The sequence below is a fragment of the Panthera leo genome, chromosome A2 (genome assembly GCF_018350215.1).
Source record: "Panthera leo isolate Ple1 chromosome A2, P.leo_Ple1_pat1.1, whole genome shotgun sequence".
In the NCBI taxonomy this organism is placed as follows: Eukaryota; Metazoa; Chordata; class Mammalia; order Carnivora; family Felidae; genus Panthera; species Panthera leo.
The window spans coordinates 112,865,087-112,889,815 of record NC_056680.1 but is presented as its reverse complement, the minus strand read 5'-3'; the positions used below and the strand labels follow the sequence as shown (position 1 = coordinate 112,889,815).

At 39.0% G+C, this 24,729-nt stretch overlaps 1 protein-coding gene across 2 annotated transcripts in view; it reads right to left on the bottom strand.

Annotated features, from left to right (window-relative positions):
* DNAH11 (dynein axonemal heavy chain 11) overlaps nucleotides 1–24,729 on the bottom strand; it is a 358,932-nt gene that overhangs the window by 191,195 nt on the left and 143,008 nt on the right. Inside the window, exons 31-38 of one of the 2 annotated variants that reach the window (XM_042919849.1) lie at nucleotides 20,771–20,902; nucleotides 18,798–18,958; nucleotides 15,073–15,229; nucleotides 14,806–14,951; nucleotides 11,517–11,633; nucleotides 6,376–6,514; nucleotides 2,707–2,799; nucleotides 771–965 (exon numbers count right to left, since the gene is read on the bottom strand). In XM_042919849.1, the coding sequence (XP_042775783.1) occupies nucleotides 771–965; nucleotides 2,707–2,799; nucleotides 6,376–6,514; nucleotides 11,517–11,633; nucleotides 14,806–14,951; nucleotides 15,073–15,229; nucleotides 18,798–18,958; nucleotides 20,771–20,902 (1,140 nt within the window). Of the gene's footprint in view, nucleotides 1–763; nucleotides 966–2,706; nucleotides 2,800–6,375; nucleotides 6,515–11,516; nucleotides 11,634–14,805; nucleotides 14,952–15,072; nucleotides 15,230–18,797; nucleotides 18,959–20,770; nucleotides 20,903–24,729 lie in introns of those variants that run through there. The other variant, XM_042919858.1, reaches the window with a different exon arrangement.

Here is a 24,729-nt window from a genome sequence, read left to right as displayed (position 1 = left end):
CAAGTGAGTAATGGCTTATATCCTTTAAAATATCTAAAATAGATATTTTATGTGTATTTTAATGTCCGTGTATTTACTACACCCAAAGTGAGCGTACATATGCACAAGCCTTTGATAAGTCAGATATCATATATGTTGACACTTTTCTCCCCATTAAAGGCACATACTAATGATTTACTTCCCATGTTCTCTAAGATGGAAAGAAAAGAGCAACATTAATTTTTGATGCATGTCACCAAGAGCAACCAAGAAATTTTATCAACTAATGAGAAGTAGGCTTACATTTAAAACCATGACTTAATAAAGGACCAAGCACCATGGTGCTTACCCAAGCATGTAGGTGGCTCAGTCAGTTAAGCGTCTGTCTCTTGGTTTCGGCTCAGATCACGATCTTACACTTCGTGAGTTCAAGCCCTCCATGGGGCTCTGTGCTGGCAGCACAGAGCCTTCTTGGGATTCTCTTTCCCTCTCTGTCCGCCCCTCCCCGATTCATGCTCTCTCACTCTCTCAAAATAAATAAGGTAAAAAAATAAATAAAAAACAAAACCAGGACCCAATCATATGTTCCTTCTCACAGAATGTAACTACAAAATAATTATTTATAATTACTGGAGTAAAGCAGGTCCTATTAGAATGCTTTAAAGAATATATTATGATTATGTAAAAGTCAGTGTAATACGTGAGTTAATGTTTTGGCTAACGATACTTAAATACAGTAAATCTCACTGCAAATGTCATGGGCTGCTGTGAAAAGCACATGCACCATTTACTTTAAGGATGAAGGTCTCCTCAGGCTGCAGGTGAAGCTCCAGGGTAGACTGCCTGACAATCTGTTCAAAGTGCGGTGCTCTCTGCCGAGGTACGTCCAGGGCTGGAAACAGGTCACCAACCAGGCCCAAAAACACGGGGATGTCGTCTGTCACTATTTTAGGCATATTGAAGTCCCTTAATGCTCTCATGAGTACCTAGGAAGAAAACACTGTATTTAAATGGCCAATACAAGGTGTACCAGACATCTTCAAAACTAAAAATGCTGTTTTTTTATTATTTAAAAAAAAATTTTTTTTTAATGTTTATTTTTGAGAGAGAGAGAGAGAGAGAGAGAGAGTGCGAGTGGGAAAGGGGCAAAGAGAGAGGAGACACAGAATATGAAGCAGGCTCCAGGCTCCGCGCTGTCAGCATAGAGCCCAGTGTGGGGCTTGAACCCACGAACTGTGAGATCATGACCTGAGCCAAAGTCAAATGCTTAACCGACTGAGCCACCCAGGCACCCCTAAAAATGCTGTTTTTAAGCCTTGCATCTAAAGCAAGGCTTTAGGCATGGGATATGGATACCGGTCTCTGTTAGGTTGGCATTCTGTGTACGGGGAGGCTAAATGCCTAGAAGTGCACAGAGCAGCACACGAGAAGTCTCTGCTGGTATCACAAATTTCAGACTCAGGTCGACGAGGAGGCCCTGTTCCTGCAACAATCTGCTCTGATCTTGACAAAGGGTCTGAGGCCCTTCCCTCCTTAATCCTCAAACTCCAGGATATAAATTAACTAGGCCCATCAGATCATTTTGTTCAAGAGAATCTCTAAGAACTTCGGAATAATAAATGTAACCATTTTTAGTTTGGGTATTTGTTGTGTATTGGCTGAAAACCGAAGAAGGCTTTAGATTTTAAAAGCAGTAACTTGAACATCAGGATGACTTCTACAGAAAGACGTAAGCGATCCAACAACAACAAAAGAAAACTGCAAGAAAATCTTGGTCCAATCATGAATTATGACTGAGAGGAAAAGAAAGTATTACAGAAGTAGAAAATCACGTAAGCATCCTTTAATGTGAAAAGAAATTCATAGATTTGTTTTCTTCAACTTCTCAAGCCATATGAAATATACACATAGTGACGTATATCCACTGTTCTCACTATTTAGTAAAGAAAAAACCCTTAAAAATTTTAGAGAAAAAAGATGAAGAGATAAAGTCCCCAGCAGGGATAGAACATTCACCCAGCAGCTGTGAATAACCACCTGAGCATTGCATTTCACTGGTGTCAGGTGATCGTTCTTCCTGTTCTATTCTCATTTTACAACCCGTGAAGTGAACATACTAGGTTCCATTAGATTATGTTTTCACTGACATTTCAGGATTATTATCCCAACTCAATTAATCAGATTTTCTGAATGTTCCTCAGAGGAAATCAACCAGTGATTACTGATTTGATTATGACTGCCAAAATATTTTTTGTAGCTGTTATTTCAAAAGCACTTATAAAATCACATTTTCTTTCCTGTATTCATATCCTTATACTCAAGAATACTTATCTTTCATGATATAAGCAATGCCAGTCCTCAAAATATTCTATGTGAAAAAGAGAGATCATACTTTTTAAAAGTTGCTCTGTACTGGGGCGCCTGGGTGGCTCATTTGGTTAAACGTTCAACTCTTGGGGTCGGCTCAGAGCATGATCTCATGGTTTTGGGAGTTCAAGGCCCAGGCTGGGCTCTGCACTGGCAGTGCAGAGGCTGCTTGGGATCCTCACTCCTCTCTCTCTGTCCTTCCCCAACTTGTGGTGCCTCTGTCTCTCTCAAAATAAATAAACTTAAAAAAAGAAATAAAAGTTGCGCTAGGCATGGCCCACCATCCAGATACATACTTTCATTTCTGTGAAGTTGTTTAGCTACCCACTCCACAAAACCATGTTATTAGCACTGTGGTACCTGATCTTCGGGTCTATTTTTATCTCCTCGTTTCAGGGAGCCAGCTACAACCAAGACAGATTTAATAGCGCGAAGTCCCCAATCATAATGATCCTAAAAATCAAAACATAGGTTATATTTTCTCAAAGATTTTAAAAGGGAATAAGCTTCTCATTCCAGAAGTAAAAGCCAAAAGCTGTAAGAAAAGAGTTCAGATAAATACATGCTTTAATGATGTAAAGTACTATTTTCCTGTTCTCTTCCAATTTGTAAAAACCACATCCCTTCAGTATCCTCCTCCCTCTTTCTCCTGATTCTCTGCCTCCGTCAGCAGATCTCTTCTTCCCATAGCACTGAGTTGCAGCGTGCCCAAGGATCCATCCATCTTCCCTGCTCTCGTCTCAGTAAACCTGCTAACACTGAGTTGAACTACTTGCAAATTTTCACCTCTAAACATGGCATATTTCTCCAGTGTGACTTCAACAGATAACCCTGTGAGTCCACCCCTCCCAGACCCAGATCTCTACTTGCCCTAATAACTCTACCTCTTAATCACTCAGATGCTCCAGCCCTAACTCTGGCATTTAGTGCACTACAAACTTTATTATTACAATTCAGGGATATAACAGTATGTCCGCTTTGAGAGTTTCACATAATGCCAACAGAAGATTCCTTTCACAGGCTCTGGGCTCCTGGAGAACAGAGCACAGATCTATTCCCTGTTGTCTTGTAGGTCCCAACATGGTGCACTGCACAGGTAGGTACTCCGTAAAGGGACAACGAATTAAAAGATTGCTCTCTTTTGCCTTTCATCTACCACCCACAGAGTGACAACTTTTCTCTCAAATTATCTCTCAATGGCGCCTGTGGGAAAGTCAGCACCCTCTCCGAGCATCATCCATAAAAATGCACATAAAAGGATCTAACCACTTTACAAGGCTGTTGAAAGAATAAAATGCTTTGTGAGCAGTGAAACAATATATCCATGTATAAATATGTCCTTCAATCCAGCAGTGAATAGTAAAATCAATTTAGTAGGTCTTGACCATCATTCCTGCTGGTAATAGAACAGAGGAAAACAGAATGAAAAACACCATAATGCGTTGCAAATAAGAAGGGCAAGAAGTGTTGGGTGAAAATTGTTGTTTCAGCTGTGCATATGACACACGGGTGTGGGTCCTGAGTCTCAACAGAAGGAGTATTTTTTTACTGCGGGTCATGGTAAAAACTCATTTGAGAGCCACGATGCAGAAAAAGATGACGGCTTGAGGAGAGAAGGCAAAGGGCAAGAACTGGAGTGTGGAGGTCAGAGAGACTGAGGAGGGGGCTAAGTCAGTGCAGTAAGAACATTAAAGGAGAGGGGGTAGAAGAAATTCTGGACACGGGTTTAAGACGAGTTGGTGACCCTGTTGGTGTAAATCCAACAACTGCTGAAATAATCCTCACTGTTTTCATTATGCTAGTCCATCAGTCAAAACCATCCACAGGTTCTTCTTAAATCCCTACAGTTTAGAAAAGTATCAGCGTCTATACTTCTAACTCAGCCCTTCTGTCCTGGCCTCACTGCCTTCCCTCATCTCCCCCATGACATTCCTCTAGTTGGAGAATGCTCTCCTCGTCTGTTCTACCTTTCCTCCCAACACCTCCCTCATACCTTATGGTTTTCAAGGAAGAAACTATGATCATCTCCTCCTGCATGTTCTTCTAATTTTTATCTAACGGAAACTCAATCCCGGAAGTTCTCTGAACTCCGAACTCTGAGTGTGCTGGTTTCGTGTGTTCTTGCTTGTCCTCTTAATCAACAAACATGTTACTTGGATACAGTAAGTGCTCACTCAGTGTTTAAATATTACTACTGGGAAGGGATGCGGCTGCAACTCTGTACTGCCCGGGTTCAGTGACATTGTTTTCTTCTGACTTCTGCCCGTGATAAAATTAAAATGAACTCCTCGAAAAAATAAGAAGGATACCACAAACAAGGAGAAAAATAAAAAATACAGTATTATCACCCAGAGACAAAAATTAAAAATCACTATGTACTTCCCAGTTACTTTATATAATACATACAGTCTAAGTGTAAAATAAATGCAAGTTGTAGATCGTATCTAGTTTGGCATGCTGCTTTTTTTGCATAGAACACTGTCATAAACATTTTTCCATGTTGTTAAATTTGTTAGGATTTCCCCCCAGAATGTAAATTTACATATTAAAAGGACAACATCAATTTCGCTCTCAGAGTCCAAATTCCACCTTAACGACAGGTAATTTTTCAAATAAGTACATCTGTCAGTACAGGTAACTATGTGGCTCTAACTGTGGCATTTTAATACTTTCATGCCAGAAAAGCTGCAAAATAATGTCACCAGGAATTAATGAAAGGTCATCGAAAAAGTGAGGTCAAAGGTGACCACAAAGCTGAATTTAAAAATAATGAGGCTGATACATACATAATTTGTGTAGCTCCTCAGCAACTTCAGTGAAACAGCAAGAAGCTAGCTACTGGACAGGAATAAAAGGTACAGCACAGGGAATATGGTCAATGGTACTGTAACAGCCTTGTATGGTGACAGACGGGAGCCACACTTGTGGTAAGCATAGCATAATGTACAGAGGTATCCAATCAGTGTGCCATACACCTGAAACTAACATCAATGAGCATCAGCTATACTCCAAAAAAAAAAAAACCCCAAAAACACAACAAAACCAAAAACAGGTCTGACCCACTTCCGAGACTAGGGAATCACACACCAAATGTAAAAACAAATAACAGGGGCGCCTGGGTGGCTCAGTCGGTTAAGCGGCCGACTTCGGCTCAGGTCACGATCTCGCACTCCATGAGTTCGAGCCCCACGTCAGGCTCTGTGCTGACAGCTCAGAGCCTGGAGCCTGTTTCAGATTCTGTGTCTCCCTCTCTCTCTGCCCCTCCCCTGTTCATGCTCTGTCTCTCTCTGTCTCAAAAATAAATAAACATTAAAAAAAAATAAAAATATAAAAAAAAAATAAAAAAAAACAAATAACAAACCCACCTTCAAATAAGGGATTACCACCAAATGAGAAAAATTTTCATTTAACATTTCTTGAAGGGTTCTTTGGAAAATCAGCTTTACCTCTTCTGATTCTTATCAACACTCTTGCCGTCTCTCACTAGAAAATAATATTCTCACCAACAAAGCAGGCAGCATAAAATTCCATGAACAATTATAACATTGGTGAGAGTTAAAGACGATCACAGAGCCCACTGACAATTGTACATAGAACTTAAAATGTCTAATGTTTAAAATCAGAAAAAGAATATTACAAATACTAAAATAAAGATTTGCAAAATTTTATGGAAAATACAAAATTACTCTAAAAGGTCTAACTGTAATGTGAGTGATAAAGTACCCAGCATCTATCTGTCAAAAGCAGTTTTTTTAAAAATTTTTTTTAACGTTTATTTATTTTTGAGACAGAGAGAGACAGAGCATGAACGGGGGAGGGTCAGAGAGAGGGAGACACAGAATCTGAAACAGGCTCCAGGCTCTGAGCTGTCAGCACAGAGCCCGACGCGGGGCTCGAACTCACAGACTGCGAGATCATGACCTGAGCTGAAGTCGGCCGCTTTTACCAACTGAGCCACCCAGGTGCCCCTGTCAAAAGCAGTTTTAATGGGATGTACAAACCTAGGAAAGAGAACAAAAAACCCCTCACCTGCTTGGAGAGGAGCCCCCTGCAGAGTGTGTACAATGTCACGAACTTGCGGGCTAGTGAACGCGCGTCTGCAAAGCCTTCAGCAACTAACATGATTTCACAGATTAGCTCAATGTCAGGTGCCACCATGGCACAGGGTCTAAAAAGGAAATACGAAATTTAGTTTTAAAACGTTCTAAGGTACTATGTACAGATGGCTGAAATCAAATGATTAATTTGTACCAACATTCTCTCCATTCTGAAGCAGTTCACAATTACCTCTGTCCATCACAGCTAACAAGACCCTCTGCTTCAACTAAAAAATGTCCGTCAGTTACTAGATACATAGAAAAAGACGGAATGTCTGGAAATGACAGAAGGATGGGAGTAAGAGCTTAAGGAACATCTGTGGTATATTCTCCTATAAGTAAGTCATCACTGTAGAAAACTGAGTGATACTCGGGGCTAGAGGCCACCTTTACCTGTGGCCTGTGCTGAGCTAGTAAATGCTTAATGACTGGCTCTCCAAAAACAGCATTTGCGGGTTTCCACAGAATAAACACCTCACCATGGCTAACTTCAATCTATCAACATATCACTAAATGTGGGCCTGGGAAGAGATGTGCAGTAGCACACCACCAAGCAGACAAAGCAGATATAAAGGATCGAATCGCATCAGTATGACTGAAATAGTGATGCGTTCTGAGTATTTATCACTTTTGTTTTAAATATAATCAAATGTTTATATAATTAAGTTTTCCATTAGTGGCTGTGCTTGTAGAATTCATGAAAATTTAACCATCAGTGCTTTCAAGCTGGTACAGGCTCTTTCTAGCAGGCCACTGCCTCAGGCCAGCTTGGTTACACTTTTAAGATAAAAATTTACCAAAACGTAACGTTTAACTCCCCTTCTTGGAGGGGGAGTTCCACAAAGTCCTCCCCAAAGACCACTGCCCTGGACAGCAACATCTGAAAACATTCTATTCAACTGAAGGGCAAAAAAGGAACCAAATAAGTAAATAAGCCTGCTATTTTAGAATTCTTAAAGTACACAGTCCAAAGTGTTCCTCCACCTGCTTTTATAAATATAATTACAGTCTAGAGTGTGCATATCTAGGTTTTCACCCTAAACATTCCTAAGTTTCTTTGGATCTATGCCGTGATTACTTCTCCTATTTAAATTACACCCACACTTTCCCCACACTTTGTACTCTTATCATAGGATAGAAATACTAAAGATGAACAGTAAATAGGGGACAGGACAGAAAAGGCACTGAGTTGACTTGCGTGGTACATACGTTAATACTGACAACTTTTTTTACTGAGCACTTTCTTCACGCCATACAGAGCATGAAAAGCTTTTCATGCACTCTCTCCCTTAATTGTCACAAGTCTACGAAGTGGCTCCTCTCCTCATCAGTATTTTGCGGAGTGCAGACTAAGGTTCTGAGAAGGGCAAGCACATATGCTCAGCCCCAAGGCAGGTCAATGGTGGCATCAGGACGCTCTCAGGGCTCAGGCATAGTAGCCTGAGCCTCCTCCACTCATGAATGCTACTTGCGTCATTCAAACTGGCCTTCAAACTTTGCTGACATGAGTACTAGCACCGCAACATAAATGAGGCTTTACTTCGTTAGACCCAATTTACGAACACGGCACAAAACAATTTCAAATTTTGAGACCCAAATGAAAACGTGCAGGAGATGAACTGGGATACAAATGTAAAAATACTGGAAAGATGTACCATTTTCAAATCGAAGTATTCTATAATCATTACGTTTCTAAGGATAGATGGTGTCTAACATTATTTTTTTAAAAAAATAGACATCATACAGCCGCTATGCTAGGCAAGCTGTTTTATGAAGAAAGAAAAACATTTAATAAGGCATGCTGGACTAATTGACTATTTGGGAAAAGAATTCTGTTTAAATACTCATGTTACCAACCAAAAGAAGTTCTCGACAAATAAAGTACATTTAAAAAGTCATACTATAAAAATTAGAAGAAAATACAAATGAAACATGATTAAATATCTAGACAGATGGACAAGCAAATTTCAAGCTTAAAAGAAGGGAAAGAAATCACACTAAAAACTATAGAGGTTCTTACCTCATATGTTAAATAGCCTATCATTTTGAAGGCAGACACTGAATAATAATACATACTGTGAACACCAAAGAATTCTTGAAAATGTAACTGATAAACCTCTAGCTCAAAAAAGCAAAAACAGGAGAGAAGACACAAATTACCCATAAAAGACATGGACTGAAGATGTCACTATAGATAATAAAGGAATATTATGAACAAATAAATGCCAATACATTCAATAATCTAGCTAATGTAGAAAGACTTCTTAAAAGATGGAAATTACCAAAAACTAATAAAAGAAACAAAAAATCTGAATAGCTCCATATCAAAGAAGTTGAGTCTATCTATCACACACAAAAAAAAGAACAAAAAAACCCCAAAAAACTCCCACAAAGAAAAACCCAGGCCCAGATGGCTTCACTGATTAATTCTATCCTGTATTTAAGGGGTAAATAAAAAAAAATGAACAAAAAACCCCCAAAAAACTCTCACAAAGAAAAACCCAGGCCCAGATGGCTTCACTGATTAATTCTACCCTGTATTTAAGGGGTAAATAAAAAAATAAAATAAAATGAGGGGTAAATAATACCAATTCCACACAAACTCTCAACAAAATAGGAAAGGGAGCATTTGCCAACTAGTTTCATGAGGACAGCATATCCTAATGTCAAAACAAGATAAAGATACTACAAGAAAGGACACTATAGACCAATATCCCCCATGGTGTGGATTTAAAAATCCTTAACAAAACAGGGGCGCCTGGGTGGCTCAATTGGTTAAGTTTCTGACTTCAATTCAGGTCATGATCTCACAGTCTGCGAGTTCAAGCCTCAGGTTGGGCGCTGTGCTGATAGCTCAGAGCCTGGAGCCTGCTTCAGATTATGTGTCTCCACCTCTCACTACCTCTCCCTCACTCACACGCTGTCTCTGTCACTCAAAAATGAATGTTAGAAAAAAAATTAAAAAAAAAATCCTTAACAAAATAGTAGTGTGTTGAGTCCAGCAAAATAAATATAAAAAATAGTATCTCCTAAGTAGAGTTTATCACAGAAATGCAGCATTAGAGAACTGTTTAGCAATGGAAAACATCAATCAATATAATCTAGCACCTTAACAGAAAAAGGACAATACCACAAAACTTCTGGAAAAAAACCTGTGAAAAGTTTTGCAACTTGGGACTAGTAAAACTTTCTTAACTAGCATATTAAAAAAAAAATTGATAAACTGTATTCCATCTCATTCAAAATGGACACCATTTAGGGGTGCCTGGGTGGCTCAGTCGGTTAAGCATCCGACTTCGGCTCAGGTCACGATCTCATGGTCCCCAGTTCAGATTCCGTGTCCCCTTCTCTCTCTGCCCCTCTCCCGCTCATGTTCTGTTTCTCTCTTTCTCTCTCAAAAATAAATAAAAATTAAAAAAAAATTTTTAATGGACACTTAAAATGGACACCATTAAGAAAATTAAAAGGCAAGCCACAAATTAAGAGTGAAGTATTTGCAATATATGAATTTAACAAAGGAAGCATACACAATACAGCTCTTCAAAAAAGTGAAGGGAATGGCCAGTAAGTTCAAAGATGTTCAAATCATGATCCATCATGCAAATGCAGCAGACTAAACCCACAATGACATACCTCCATGTATCTATTAGATGGACTACAACTTGGTAAGGACGTAGAGCAATCGAAATTCTCATATACTGACGGTGAGACTGTAAAATAGTCCCACCATCTTGGAAACCCAACTGGCAGATTCTAATACAATCAAACACACATTTGCCATGAGACTTTCCTTCGTAGGTATTTACCCAAAAGAAGATATATGTTCACACAAAGATTATAGAGGACTGTTCATAGCAGCTTTATTCATAAGAGCCCCAAACTGGAAACTCAAATGTCCATCAACTGGTGTATGAATAAACAGGTTGTAATATGTCTCTACAACAGAATACTAATCACCTACAAAAGACCTACTGATCTCCTCAACTTGGAGGAATCCCCAAACCTTATCATTCAAGGAAAGAAGCTAACACAGACGAGTACAAACGAGTACAGAACATGAACTCTAGGAAAGGCAAATTTAACCTAGAGCCACAGAAGACACATCTGTTGTATGGGGGATTAACGTCAAAGAGGCACCGCTTCCAGGGGTTGGAAATATTCCATATCTTGATTGTGGTAAATGTTTTCACAAGCTGTACCCTTAAATGCATGCAATTTATTACATGAAATTATACCTGAACAAAGGTGATTTAAAATAGGAGAGAAACACAACTGGCTCAGATACAGTACAGCTTCTCTGACAGACTGTTAATAAGTGTATATATTGGTAAAATATTTTTGGAAGGCAGGTCATCGATAGGTATTTTATTCATTCACCAGGTAATTCTACATGTACAAATCTATTCTGGGTAATAATCTGAAATAGGGTAACTCTTCATGTGAAGAGATATTTATAGTCTGTTTTATGATCATAAAAAACTGCAAAGAAAAACACAAACCCTTCAGGTCAGACAATAGGGAACAGTTAAGAAAATTATGGATAAGCCATGAAAGAGACTGTTTTGAAGCTACATAAAATAGCATTTCCAAGGAATTTCCAATAATACAATAAACTACTTATGTCAAAATATTAAATAAGAACTAAATAAAAATCATACCTAAAATAATATCTTAACTTCATAAAATCTGAATTATAAAAGAGGCCAAAAAAAGGAAACAATTACCACTTCTGGGTGGTAAAACTGTAACCTTTTCTTTATCCTTTTCTGTATTTTCCACATATTCTGTAACTAATAAAAAAACTTTGTTTATAATAAAGACATCCTTATAAAAGAGCTAGTATTCAATGTTCGAACGTACCATGCAACTTTTAAGTAATGATTTTAAGTTCTGGCTTCATATTTCAAAAGAGTTAAACTTATCATGATGGAAGTTCTATCAGGAATCCCAAAGCAATAATAAGGGGTTTTCCACAGGAATTCTCAAGTAAAAACAAATCATTTAACAGTGCAAACCAGCAACATTAGGTGGCATGAGTGCTCCAGATGCTAAACCACAAAGCTTAACACTTGCCTGAAAAGAGCTTTGAGATTTTCCGGTAATTCAGTTCGACCAGCATATCCTGGGTTCATCGTAATAAATATTCCAACTGATGGCTTCAGTGCGATGGCTTCCCCAAGAAATACAAATCTACCGTAAGAAGAATGTTGATGGAATTAAACGTGCTCATTGAATGTGAATACACAATGACAAATGCATACTACTGCAAAATGCAAATTCTTATTAGGCAGCTGTTGATTCTGGGTGATTTTCTTTACAATTCACATGCATACAATTTTGAAAATCTTTGAAGCATGTTTATTAAAAATACACTCCCTTCCCCACAAAGAGTTACAAATATGGGAAGTATTGTTTTATATTTTAGCATGGCCATATATGCTGGAATATAAAAATGAGGACTTGGCTACTGAAACATCGAAATGGGATGTCATTTTTGCCTTCAACATAGGCTGCAATTCCTTGAATGGGACGCTGCAAAGACAGAAAATATCCATGTTAAGAGGACAAAGTGACATCTTTGTTCCACCTTTATTAAGTCTATTTACTCACCTTCCTCCTTCACTGCCTCCCATTTATTCAGCAAATATCTACTGACTACCACGGAGAGGCAGAATAGTGTGGTGGTTAGGAAAGCTATCTGTGGAGCCAGATTGTGAGTGTTCAGAGAGCAGCTCTATCACTTTAGGTATGTTCCAATTCCTTCATCTCATAAAAAGGAAAGGGGGTGGTGATAATATTATCTACTTTACTGGATCATATGAGGATTAAAAGAGATTATATGTATAAATGGCTAAGAGGACAATGCCTAGAATATGGTACACACTCAACAGATGTTAGCTATGACTATCGCTATTCTCATCACTTAAATGCATTGGAGAAGAAGCGAAAGATGTGTAGAAAGATCTGCAAGGGTCTAGTTAGGCTGCTGATGGACAGAGCAATGAAACAGGCAAGAGCCAGAGGAGCCAAAGTGAAGGACAGTAGAAGGAAACTTTCAAATGATGGTAAAAGAGAAAGTGCTCTCTCTTGTTGAAAAAGGCAAGGGCTAGAGTAGTCGAGGAGCTGGGCCTACCTCACACAAGGGAGAGGGAAAAGAGACACAGATTTTAGGACTAAGAGCTTCTCAGATACTAGATAACTAAGAGAAGATGGATTTTGTATAGCCAAGGTAATAAGGGAGAAATCTTCAATCCCAGCATATCAGGCCAGGGAAGGCAGAGAAGCCTGACAGGGCCACTCACAGAGAGGGAGCTGCTGTAAAAGGGCCCCTGCGTGCTCTCCCGTGATACAGCAGGGATAGCCACAGTGAAGGGTATAGACTTTGAGGGGGTAGAGCCAGCAAGATGCGCATAGGCTTTGTTGTTGAGGCATGGTTCCACCTCTTAAATTCTTGAATATAAAGAGCATGTAATAATTCATGAAAACATCAAGAAGACTAGCCGTCTGTCCATGGGCCAGCCTGAGACAAACAGGTACAACTTACATACACAGAGACATGGACAAAGAAGAAACTACCAGTAAGTATAGTTAGGAGTATCCAGAAATCCTTGCACGGATCAGTTATCTAAATCTCCTTAAGAAAGGATGGCCTCGGAGCACCTGGGTGGCTCAGTCAGTTAAGTGTCTGACTTCGGCTCAAGTCATGATCTCACGGTTTGTGAGTTCGAGCCCCGCACCCGGCTCTGTGCTGACAGCTCAGAGTTTGGAGCCTGTTTCGCATTCTGTGTCTTCCTCTCTTCTCTCTGCCCCTCCCCTGCTCATGCTCTGTCTCTCAACAATAAGTAAATGTTAAAAAAAAAAAAAAAAGTAAAGAATGGATGGTCTCAAATGACATCTGGGTTACATCAAATAATAAGATTTTGACTAAAAACTAAATGAAATACATCTGGGCAGGGGGAGTCAAAAAGGAAAGAATCTAATCTTCTCTAACATGGTCTTAGAGTAGGGGCAGGTAAGGCAGCAGACATGTGGTCATAGTCAAGTGGTATCCCAGAGCCATACGATAGAAGCACTGAGAGGTTTTTTAAGAGGTGGGAATTTCTAGATGTCATATACAGTAAGTGAAAACTTCTATAATAGAGTCACAGTTTCCAGGGGCTTTCCCTCACTGGGAGATTGAACCGTCCCTATGGATAAGACAGCTAGCTGAGCAAAATGCCCTAAGGAGTGAGAGTAAGTGGGTAGGCCAGATAAAATGAGATTTCCCTGTATACAAAAAATAGTGCAAAGAAAACCACAAACAAATGTTATAAAGGAAACCACTATAATACTAACTTCTCAAATTAAGCCATCAGTCCCCAAGTGCCAGTCATGTTTTGTCTTTTAGAATGTGGCATCATGTTAAGACGCTGTTAGGCTCTGGATATATCTGGGAAGTTTTTTGGAGTCACCGAGTAACGAGCAGAGCGTAGTGTGTACTCTGCTGTGATGGAACATTGAGCAAGCAGTGTTGGTGGAGACACCAGGATTTTGATTTTGCATCTATTAAATATAAAAGGCCTATGGGGCAGCAAGTGGAGTCCTGAGATGCTCCAACAGGCACTGTCTTTGGAGGTCAAGGTATCAGAGAAAGGAAGTCTGGGCACCCAGCAGCCACCAGCAGACAGATGGTTCTCAAAGCCACATGACTGGGTGGAATTACCAAGGGAATGAGACCCAAAGATTGAGCCTTGTGACACCTAGTACTGATAGGTCAGAAAATAATAACAAAAAATAACAGCAAACACTGATACAGGGCTATGTGCCAGACACTTGTCCCAGGGCTCTGCATTTAGTCACCACGATGATCAGTAAGATAGTTTCTATACTTTTTCTGATTTTGTAGATGAGAAGAAATCAGCCCAGGGGCATCCCTGAAGCTGGGAAAAAACCAGGAGGATGGTGGTGTCTTGGAACCAATGTGAAGAAGCGTGTCCGGCAGAATGGAGGGACCGATTGTGTCCAGTGCAAACAGAAGGTCAAGTTAGAACAGAACGGAGAACTGCTAAGTGGATTTAGCATCATCAAGAGGGTTTTTTTTTTTTTTTTTACGTATAAATGTAGTACACCTTTGTTGCATTCAACAATTAAAAACCGCTAACAAAAATAGGAGGTTATTCAAAATCATTCTTCAAAATAAACCAGTTCCTCTTATTTTATCCATTTCACGAGACACAGATAGGCAGCAAGCGAAGAAGATGAGGTTTGCTTTTATCCATTTTACAAGACGCAGATAGGCAGCAAGCGAAGAAGATGAGGTTTGCTTCACTGTTTTATGTTTCTCTTTGTATCCGTAAAGAGAAAGAAGCCAGGCGCTACTCACCTCTTTTTCCTGTTTCTGATGGCATCATGTATCATTTTCACTTGCACTGCCACCACTGACAGAACCTCCACAGAAATTCGATTGAATTCATCAAAGCAGCCCCAAGCTCCTGTCTGCACCAATCCCTTATAGATATTTCCTATGGACTAAATCACAGAGCGAGCCATTGAGAATTTAACAGAAGAAGGTTTTGAGCTATTAGTTTCAATCATTCCAAATCAGGAATAAATAATATTGTCAGAATATAACATTTTATGACTATCTTACTTTGTAGTCCATTTGCTCTGAACAGTTGAATACATAAACCATCATGCCAAGGGCACGTCCAAGATCTTTGGTGGTTTCTGTTTTTCCTGTACCTGCTGGGCCAGCTGGGGCTCCACTCATGGTTAAATGAAGTGATTGAGTTAAAGTGATGTAACACCTTTCAATAACAAAAAATACCAATGTTACAGGCTGATATCATATTTCTAGAAAACATAATGGAGAATACAACTTTGTTTTTTTAGTTTAAGAAGTCAGGCTCTACAATATGGTCATAACAATCAATATTAATATACCTAGGATTTGTTCGTGGCAATAACAAGAGTCAGAATAATAATTTATATCAAATTTAATTTTAGGTTGGCTACTTAAAAAAAATAAAGCATGTATTGCTTTTTCTTATTTTCTAAGAGCTGTGTATCAATACAAATAACACTTGATTTGTAATGCCATTGAATTTCTGATATGTCTAGGTAGAGATACTATTGATGTCAGACAACGTCTCAAAACTATTGTTTATAAAAGAAAAACAGAAATCTTGGTGATGAATTAAACACTGACTTCATTAAACTGATACTTAATGAATACATTAAAAGATGAGATACGTAAATATATATAAATGTAAAGTATGCAAATATATATGTATTTCAATATATAAAGCAACTACACAAAACAAAATTTGTTACATTAAAATATATATCAGGAATTCATTTTGAACATGTTGCTACATGCATTTAGATTATGATAATACCTATTTTTACAGGAAAGATTCAGAGGTTCTCCGGCTGAGGAGAATTATACAAAGACAGAATTTAATACTTGTAAAAGAAGAAAAACTAACAAATAGCAAGGATCTAACATGAGGTTTTCATAAATTACTTCTGTCTTACTACAGACAGTGGACCTAATAGAAAGACATACACATGGACATCTGTAGTCAAGGGACTAGGGTCTACTTTGCCAATCATCAGATGTTAATTTTAAATAAGTCTTTTGACATCAATGTGCCTCTCATTTCATATTACAACGTGCCTCTGTAATATGAGGAATTTATTGTACGGATTCATTAAAAATGCCAAAGATAGATGCCTTAAAAAATTCAGAGTGCTAGGCAAACAGAAGCAATTACTTATGCAAATGTAAAGTGTATCTATATTTTACGGTCATCACATGTTTAAGCACATCTTACAATGAATATGGAAAGCAAAGACCTCTGAACTAGGAATTACAGTATTTTTTTATACTGCAGACTATCTGCTAATATTCTTCTCTCATGGTTCCAAGTTTTGGTTGGACATGTGGCTATTTGCTCCAACTAGATTTCCCCCCACCCTCCAGCCAGGAGCAGCCAAGTGACCAAACTCCAATGAACACACTGTGTGCTGAAATGCTGTAGAGAAATCCCACAACAGCTCCTTCTAGATCTTTTAGCCTTCTTTCACTTGCCAAAACAAAGGCGGAAGTCTTGTTTGGCATGTTGGCCACTTGCCAGCCTGTACTACTGAGCCCCTCTCCTCTGGACTGTTACTTATGCAAGTGACACACCTGCCTCCATGGACTTGACCTCATTATGTTTTGGGTCTCTCTGTAACGGCTTATCTTTCACACTCCTACCCAGTCCACCTGCACTCCAGCCCAGGTCTCTCAGTTACAAGCTGGTTGACCTACGCCTCTGAACCTGCCCACGTAGGGAAGCAGGAACTGTTGCGGAGGTTGACTGCCCTGCCTACCACACACAAGGGGAAGATCAACATCATACGAGATGTAATGAGCATGTTTGGAAGGCAACATTGTGTTAATGTAAACAATTAGTAAACAACCCAAAAAATGTAATGGAAAAGAAATGTTCACCAAGTGAACATCTTACACAGCACCACTCTATCAAAATGAACATTCAGCTTCCTTTTAAGCTGCAAATAAACCACATAGTGATTTTTTTTTAATCAAAAAGTTAATAAGCTATTAGTCCTCACTTACTGGCACACTCTGAAGTGTCTCTTCCCATCTTCTCCTACACCCTGTGCTTCCCTTCTTCTCATCTTTATTTATAATGGCACATATATAGTAGACTTTTAGCATTTGAAGTTTTGACTACTCTCAAGTGATTTTGTCAAGATACAAATTTTAATCTCTCACACTGAAAGAAGTACATAAATTAACCAGTTAAGATAGTAAACAGAGTTTTAATTAGAGACAAGTTAAAGAGAACTGAATTAGAAAAACAGAATTACAATTTATCAGTGATGAAATCAGGAGCAGATTAATACAAGCAAGAATAATCACAAAGCTAGTGCAAGTATTTCATGGACTTCCTAAGACCATCAACACAAGCCAGCTTTACTGACATATTTAAAACTGCTGACACTGTCTTTTTTTTTTTTTTTTTTAAGAGATGGAGAGGGACGGAGCGCAAGCAGAGGAGGGGCAGAAAAAGAAGGAGACAGAGAATGCAAAGCAGGCTCTAGGATCTGAGCTGTCAGCAGAGAGCCTGATGTGGGGCTCGAACCCACAAATGTGAGATCATGACCTGAATTGAAGTCAGATGCTCAAGCGAGACACCCAGGAGCCCAGAAAGAAAAATGCCTACACTTTCATTCTCAGATAAACTGTATGTATGGTGAAATTGGAAAAGTAGGAACACTCTTGTGATTTTGAGGTGTCTTTCCTCTTTCACGAATGCCCATGAATATACATGCTTTCTCTCACCAAGTAATTCACCAGAGGATGGAATACTAATACGGAATTTCATGCCAAAGTGGTTTATCCTTTCCTACAACATTCTGACGGTATGTATATATTGACTTAAAGTCAAGTGGCAATGAACTTTTAATAATGGTAATCCCCTCCCCTTTGACCTACTTGAGCCATATTGGCTCTGTGTTTATCTCTTGAACGGGCTGATGTCTTTCTCATCTTAGAAACTATGCACTTGTCTCTGCCTGTCACTTTCTGCCTTAGGATGTTTGCATAGCCAGTTCCTACTTGTCATTTACGTCCCAACTCAAATATCTCTTTACCCAATCTATAGTGGATTCTCCATTCAAAATGCTTTTTAACCTATCACCCTATTTCATTTTTGTTTTACCATATATTACCACCTAAAATAACTTTGTTAATTTGATTATTGTTCCTCCTCATTCCCAGCCATTCACATGCCACAGTCAACGAGAAAGTGCATTCTATGAGAGCAGGACCCCTGTCTCTTTAATTAATTCTGGAAAAGCGCTCAGCACAGTATTTCCTAAGTGTTTGTTAAACCATTTCATGGACCTATGTTCCCACTCTTCTTTTCTTCACTGTAGGTAATCCCTCAAAAATTAATCTGAATGTAGGCAATTCCTATGTTTACACTTTCCATAAAGGGATGCAATTGTGGGAGGCAGTTACAAACCCTGGAATCAGAATGTTAGCCATGGATAACAGGAGAGAATGGACTCAATGATCACAAGGGCTGCCCTCTGCCATATTAATCTGGTCATGATTTCATGATCTGTCTGTCCAGTGTCTCTATCTCTGCTTCTCTAATTTGGTTCTCTTGACCTTGTCTCAAACTAAAGTCAATGTCTACCATGCGACTCCATTAGCCCATTTACACACGTTTTCATAGTTTCCATGTTTGTTCATCATTTTCTCTCACACCTTTCTGTTCCATCTCACACACCCTTACCCACATTAGGGGGCTATTCTGGTTCACTTTTTCTCAGCTGACTTCCACTTATCCTTGTTACCTGTCAGTTAAAGGAGTGATCACTAGCCGAGGACTGTTTCCTAAATATTCATAGAAGTACTGGAACTGGGCATCACAAATATTTACGAAGCAGTGTTTCTGGGAATCCTCCCACTGGTGACGAAGTTGAGAAAGCCAAGCAAAGGCTTGGGGACTGACAACCTGAAAACATCACAAGATCATTACCTATCACAAGATATTACAAGGACAATGTGTGTTTTGAGGCAACACACTTTATTCGCCTAATCGGTTCTGCTGATTCACATTTTATCTCTAAAATTCTCACAAGACAGCAATCTCTTCAGGCTATTGCAAATCACAACTGCAGATGGTCCAATACTTCATCAAAACTATGTGTAATAAAAGCCTTCATTTTAAGAAGGCTTTTACTGTAAAACAACATCAATTTGTTCAAGCAATGCTTTTTTCCCCTTTTATGAATCAGCCCAGGGGATTTGATCCCTTTTCTAACTTTATACTCTTATCATTGAAATCAGATGGAAAAATACACTCTGTAGTAAAACATATAAACCATAATTTCTTCATGTCAGAGGTATCAATAAACTATACTTTCAACAAAGTCCATTCTAAAGCCAGTTTTGCTTTTAGTAGATTTTCCACTTCATTTTTCATTAAATTAAATCATAGTATTTTTTTTTTTCATTGCCATTCTTTCTTTTCTTAATCGTATCCATTCTTTTTCCAATTTGAAAAAACAATTCCAGTCTCTTTCAATACATTTGTGACCCTAGGACTTCTTGGGAGCCATTTAAGTTACCAAAATTATTATCTACTAAATGTTCTGATGCCTACATACATCTCAACATCGTACAACTGTATATATTAGATGATCAGAAATTAGACAAAGTCTTTACCTCTTTGAGTACAAAGGACATATTTTAAATCACAATTCATCCTACCGTAAGCCATCACCACTGAAAAAACATAATAAAGTATGTAAAAAGGTGGAAGGTCATAATCAAAGAATAGTTACCAATGGTCCATTATCAAAATGAGAATACCTGGTAAGTGGTAGAGGGGATCAGTTTTGGATTAGCAATTACACAATATCACTGATGGTCCTGAACTTGGAAGAAGTATTTTTTACATTTATGGCTTACACAAAGAAGCAGCGCTGGCACTTTCTGGAGAGAAGGAAAATTCACTTTGATTTTAATAAATTGAGAAAGAGCTAGGAAAACAACAGGAAACGTTTCAAAATACATACATGCATTCATATTGTAAAAGGAATGGTCTTGCTTTAGAGTGCCATCACCAGCAGACAAAAGAGGGGTGAGGAGAAAGTAGCCAACAGGCATGATTCACCAATGTTGTTCAGGAGACAAGCACACTTGTGACGTTTCTAAGTAGAAATGTATTTTAGCAAAAAGCTGAGAAAATTCTTTCACAGGAAACAGTGCCAGTATTTAGGAGACACAAAGGCTCTGTACAGAGGTCAAAAGGATATTCATGCCCTGAAAGTGACTTCTGCAAAGAATGTCATTTAGCCTTTAAAAAAAAAAGGGGGGGGGGGTGACCAATATTCCTCTTTCTTCCAAAGGAAACTAATCAAAGGCACACAGAGAAGTTTTAAATGACAATCTTTTTGCTATTGGCTGGGTAAGCCAGAGAGGTGAAAACCACAGGCCAGCAGACCAAGATGATGATGTGTAGAAAAGCCTGAAGACAGGGAAACGAACACGGTGACTCCACGAGGTTCTTACATCCTAGGTTAGTTTTTGAGATGGTATGGATTGGAGGTTCCTGACTTGGCAAAACTCTGATGTGTAAGACTTGGGATAACTCTCATGAAGATAATTACTTAAATCAAAGTCACTCACAGTAAGTGTAACTAAATTCATAGAACTAATTAAAAATATACAACTTAAAAAACACCTTTCTTGGAAGTACTCTTGACAATAAACACCACTTTTGGGAAACAACACACAATACATGAAATTTCTATGAACTTGCCTTCTGAGAAATAAGTTTGGCCACCACATCTCTGGCATGGACGTCTATGGTACAAATTGTCATGATCTTCTGCCTATCTCCAGGTAGAAGTTCTCCCAGTAAAAGGGCTATCAGTGTATTCAACTGAGAAATCTACAAGAAATTTCGTAAAGAGAAGGTAAGGGTTACAAATATAGAATCCAACAGTCCAATTTGTGAAGAGCACACTAGCTTACAAAACCGTTTCAAGTATGTATCTCAGCTAGCCCTCAAACAGCCTAAAAGTAGAAGAGAAAGGAAGGGATGTTATGAAATTAATTACTTTAAATACAATAAATATTTTAACACCCCTCTCACCCTAAGCTGAGACTCAAGAAGGCAGGCAAACATGAGTGATGACAAAGCCAGAGGTAGAAGCCAGGTTTTCTGCCTGCACTGCACTGACTTTCTGCCCTAATGATGATAAATCCACAACTTTGCTGGGATAGAAAAGATTACAAATTTGAAAAGTCAAATTGAGCTAACCTCTGTAAAAGTATAGTAAGAACTAAATAACAAGTGGTTTTGGTTATTTGGGTTTTTTGTTTTGTTTTTTGCGTAAGGGATAGGACAATTACTTTGACAATATTTAAGACGTATAGGGGAAGACTATCCCACTTAATTCTTCTTACTCATATCCCTATTCTTATTAGGTCCAGTGATTTCTTACATCAATATTTTTCACACTACAGGTCTCTTTCCAAAGAATGCAAGGGAATGAAATGGAATTACAGGGAAGAGAATGGAATAGAAAATGTTGCATTACAAAAGAATGTGTATTGTTTTGTGAAACTATTTCAGTTTCAGACTTTTGAGGGTATACATACATGTGTAAACTAGATCTGATATAAAATATTTACCATTAATTGTGTCAAATCTAAATTAAAGTTACTCTCTTAAGCGGTCATTTTGTGAGCATATTTATTTACTCAGAACATGTCTGCCTTATTCAAGGCTTATTAGCCAGCCTTGCCTCCCCACCCCCGCCAAATTCTGCCTTATTTCAGGGTAACAGAGTAAAATAATACTGTCCCCTTTTTCCTTTTTTTCGCCCCGCAAAGGAAAGTCAATTACAAACCGTTAGAGCTCCTGAGAGAGTTGGTAATGAGTGAATATGACACATCACCAGAGGCTCTCAAACCTTTGTGACCTCCTGTCAAAAACACGCTTCCTACAGCACTATTAACACATCCCAGAAAACAGCCAACACTGCAGACTTCCCCAAGCCCGCTGTGCAGCTGAACTGGAGAAGGTTATGTAACTGTACTATGAATGGAGAAGGCAGGCCAAAAGGTAATAACCATAACACACAGTTTATATGAAATCAGATTGTGCAAGGTGCCAGGCACTGACAAACCATATTGTCCACATCGTTCGATTCAATCTTTGCAAAAATCTATTACTATCCTAACTTTGCAGATGAAGAAACTGAGGCACAAGCATATTAGCAGGGGAGGGGTAATTCAAATCCAGACAGTATGCCTTCAACGCCTGAGCTCTTACTGGTCACATCACACAAATTTTCTCTCCCAGCCTCAGCAAGACCAACCCACCACCAACTTTGAGGTGGAGAAATCCACTGTGTAAGAGGCATTCGAGACAGGGGTGCCTGGGTGGCTCAGGTGGTTGAGCGTCCAACTCGATTTCAGCTTAGGTCATGATGGCACAGTTTGTGAGTTCGAGCCCACGTCGGGTTGTGTACTGACAGTGCAGAGCCTACTTGGGATTCTCTCTCTCCCTCTCTCTCTGCCCCTCCCCTGCTTGTGCTTTCTCTGTGAAAATAAACATTTTTAAAATTTTATTATAAAAAAAGGTCTTTGAAAGGGATTCAAAATCAAACCCAATGGAAAGTTTGTTCAAAGGAATAAAAAATATTTACTTTAGACATTCACAATATACAACATCCTTATAAGCATTTATCTACTTTTAATAGTTTACGCCTATAAAATGTGGCCACTTTATTTTAAAAAAAAAAAAAAGCACACGTGATCATTATTTCACACACACCATGTTCACTATCCCCTGGATTTTAGGTTCCATGAAGGCATACGTGTGCCTGTCTAGTACATGACTTTATCCCCAGAGCCACTAAGGGGCTAGCTGTCAAACAGTAGGTACTCAGTCTTTGCTGAGTAGATTAATACGTGTACATTATTAGCCTCTGCACATGTAAGCTGACCAACAAAATTCATATGCATGTTGGTTAGAAAAGAGGTGTTTTGGCATTGCATATTTTCTCATCTCGGTTGAGACAGCCAGTCTTTAAAGTCTCAACTTGTATACCAGTTCCAGTATTTGGTTAAAAAGAATTGGCTGTAACGACAGTAATAATAACTTATGCCTTGTGAGAACATTTATAATTTCAAGTGCTTTCACATGCGTTGTCTTGTCTGAGGCTCCTACAACCTGTGATTTCTCCATTATTGATTCATTTTTAACAAAAGTTCATCCAAGTGAAAGATGATTAAAAATACAGCTCGTCAACATTATCTGTTCAGCATCCTATGTTGGGGATCTGACATTTTTCGGGATTAAACGTTCCTAGCAATGCTCTTTTTTAAGCCATAAAATTCTGTACCCACAAAAATAGAGTTATAAAAGGTCTATCATTTCGGTGGTAGCATCAGGCACTATCACTAGATGGTCATATTATCAATACCTACAAGTTTATGGCCCATGACATATAAAATGTACCTTGGCAGCTTTTAAAAAACATATAGCCTGTCGGGGTGCCTGAGTGGCTCAGTTGGTTGAGTGTCCAACTTCAGCTCAGGTCACGATCTCACGGTTGGTGGGTTCGAGTCCCACATCAGGCTCTGTGCTGACAGCTCAAAGTCTGGAGCCTGGTTCAGATTCTGCCTCCTTTTCTCTGCCCCTCCCCCACTCACACTGTATCGCTCTCAAAAATGAATAAAAGCTAAAAAAAAAATTAAAAAAAAAAGAAAACATATAGCCTGTCATGTAATCAGCACTTATTCTTGCCCTTGCTCAAAGCAGTGTTATAAGAGTTTCTGCTAGGATCACAGATGTTTGCCTTAAGTCAACTGCCTATACCTCACCTTGAAACTCAAGCAGCTGTTTTCCTCGTACACCTTAGCTTTAGCTGGAGCATAAATAGAGCATATATCCTGAACCAGAGAGAAGCCTCCTTCCAATACAATCCAAACTCCTCTTCGTGAGCACAAAGCCCTCTAGGACCTGCCACCACTCGTTTCCCACCGCACATCACTCTGCCTGCCTGGCCTTCCTGACGTCCCTCTGTCACGGCTGCTTCATGGCCACAGAAACTCTTTCTTTCCTGTGCCTGGACATATTCCCTTTGATCTTTGTGCAGCTGGCTTTCTGTCATCATCCATATCTTACTTCAAACTCACCTCATCAGACTGGCCTTCCCTGGTCATCCCATTTACTATCATCCCCTACCCCATTATTCTATAGGTTCCTATTTTCTTTTCTTCGTGGTACTTACTAGTATCCTACCATTCAGTTACTTATTTCCTTATTTACTATTTGACTCCTCCCCTGACTATAAGCTCTAAAGGAGCAAGACCCTTACATGTCTTATTCACTACCACAATCCCATACCCGGTAGAGTGGCCAGCATAAGGCATCATCTCAGTACGCACTCATTATAGGAATGTAGGAAGGAAGAAATGAACAAACGAAGAACAGCAACAGTACGCACCAAAGCACAATTTTGTTCTTTCAATCACACAGCAAGACAAACATGATTACTGTTTCCAGGGGTTACAGGTCAAAGCAGAATGCAGGTAAATAACTATAATCATTTTGCTGGAACAAGAAGTAGCTACAATGGCACACAGAAAAGGGGCCTTGCCTAATCAAGGGCTTGGAAAGACATTTCAGAGAAAAGGGTATTTTGGCTAAAACTTAAGGGATGAGTGTAATTTAGGTTGTAAAAACTCAAAGGCTGCCCACCC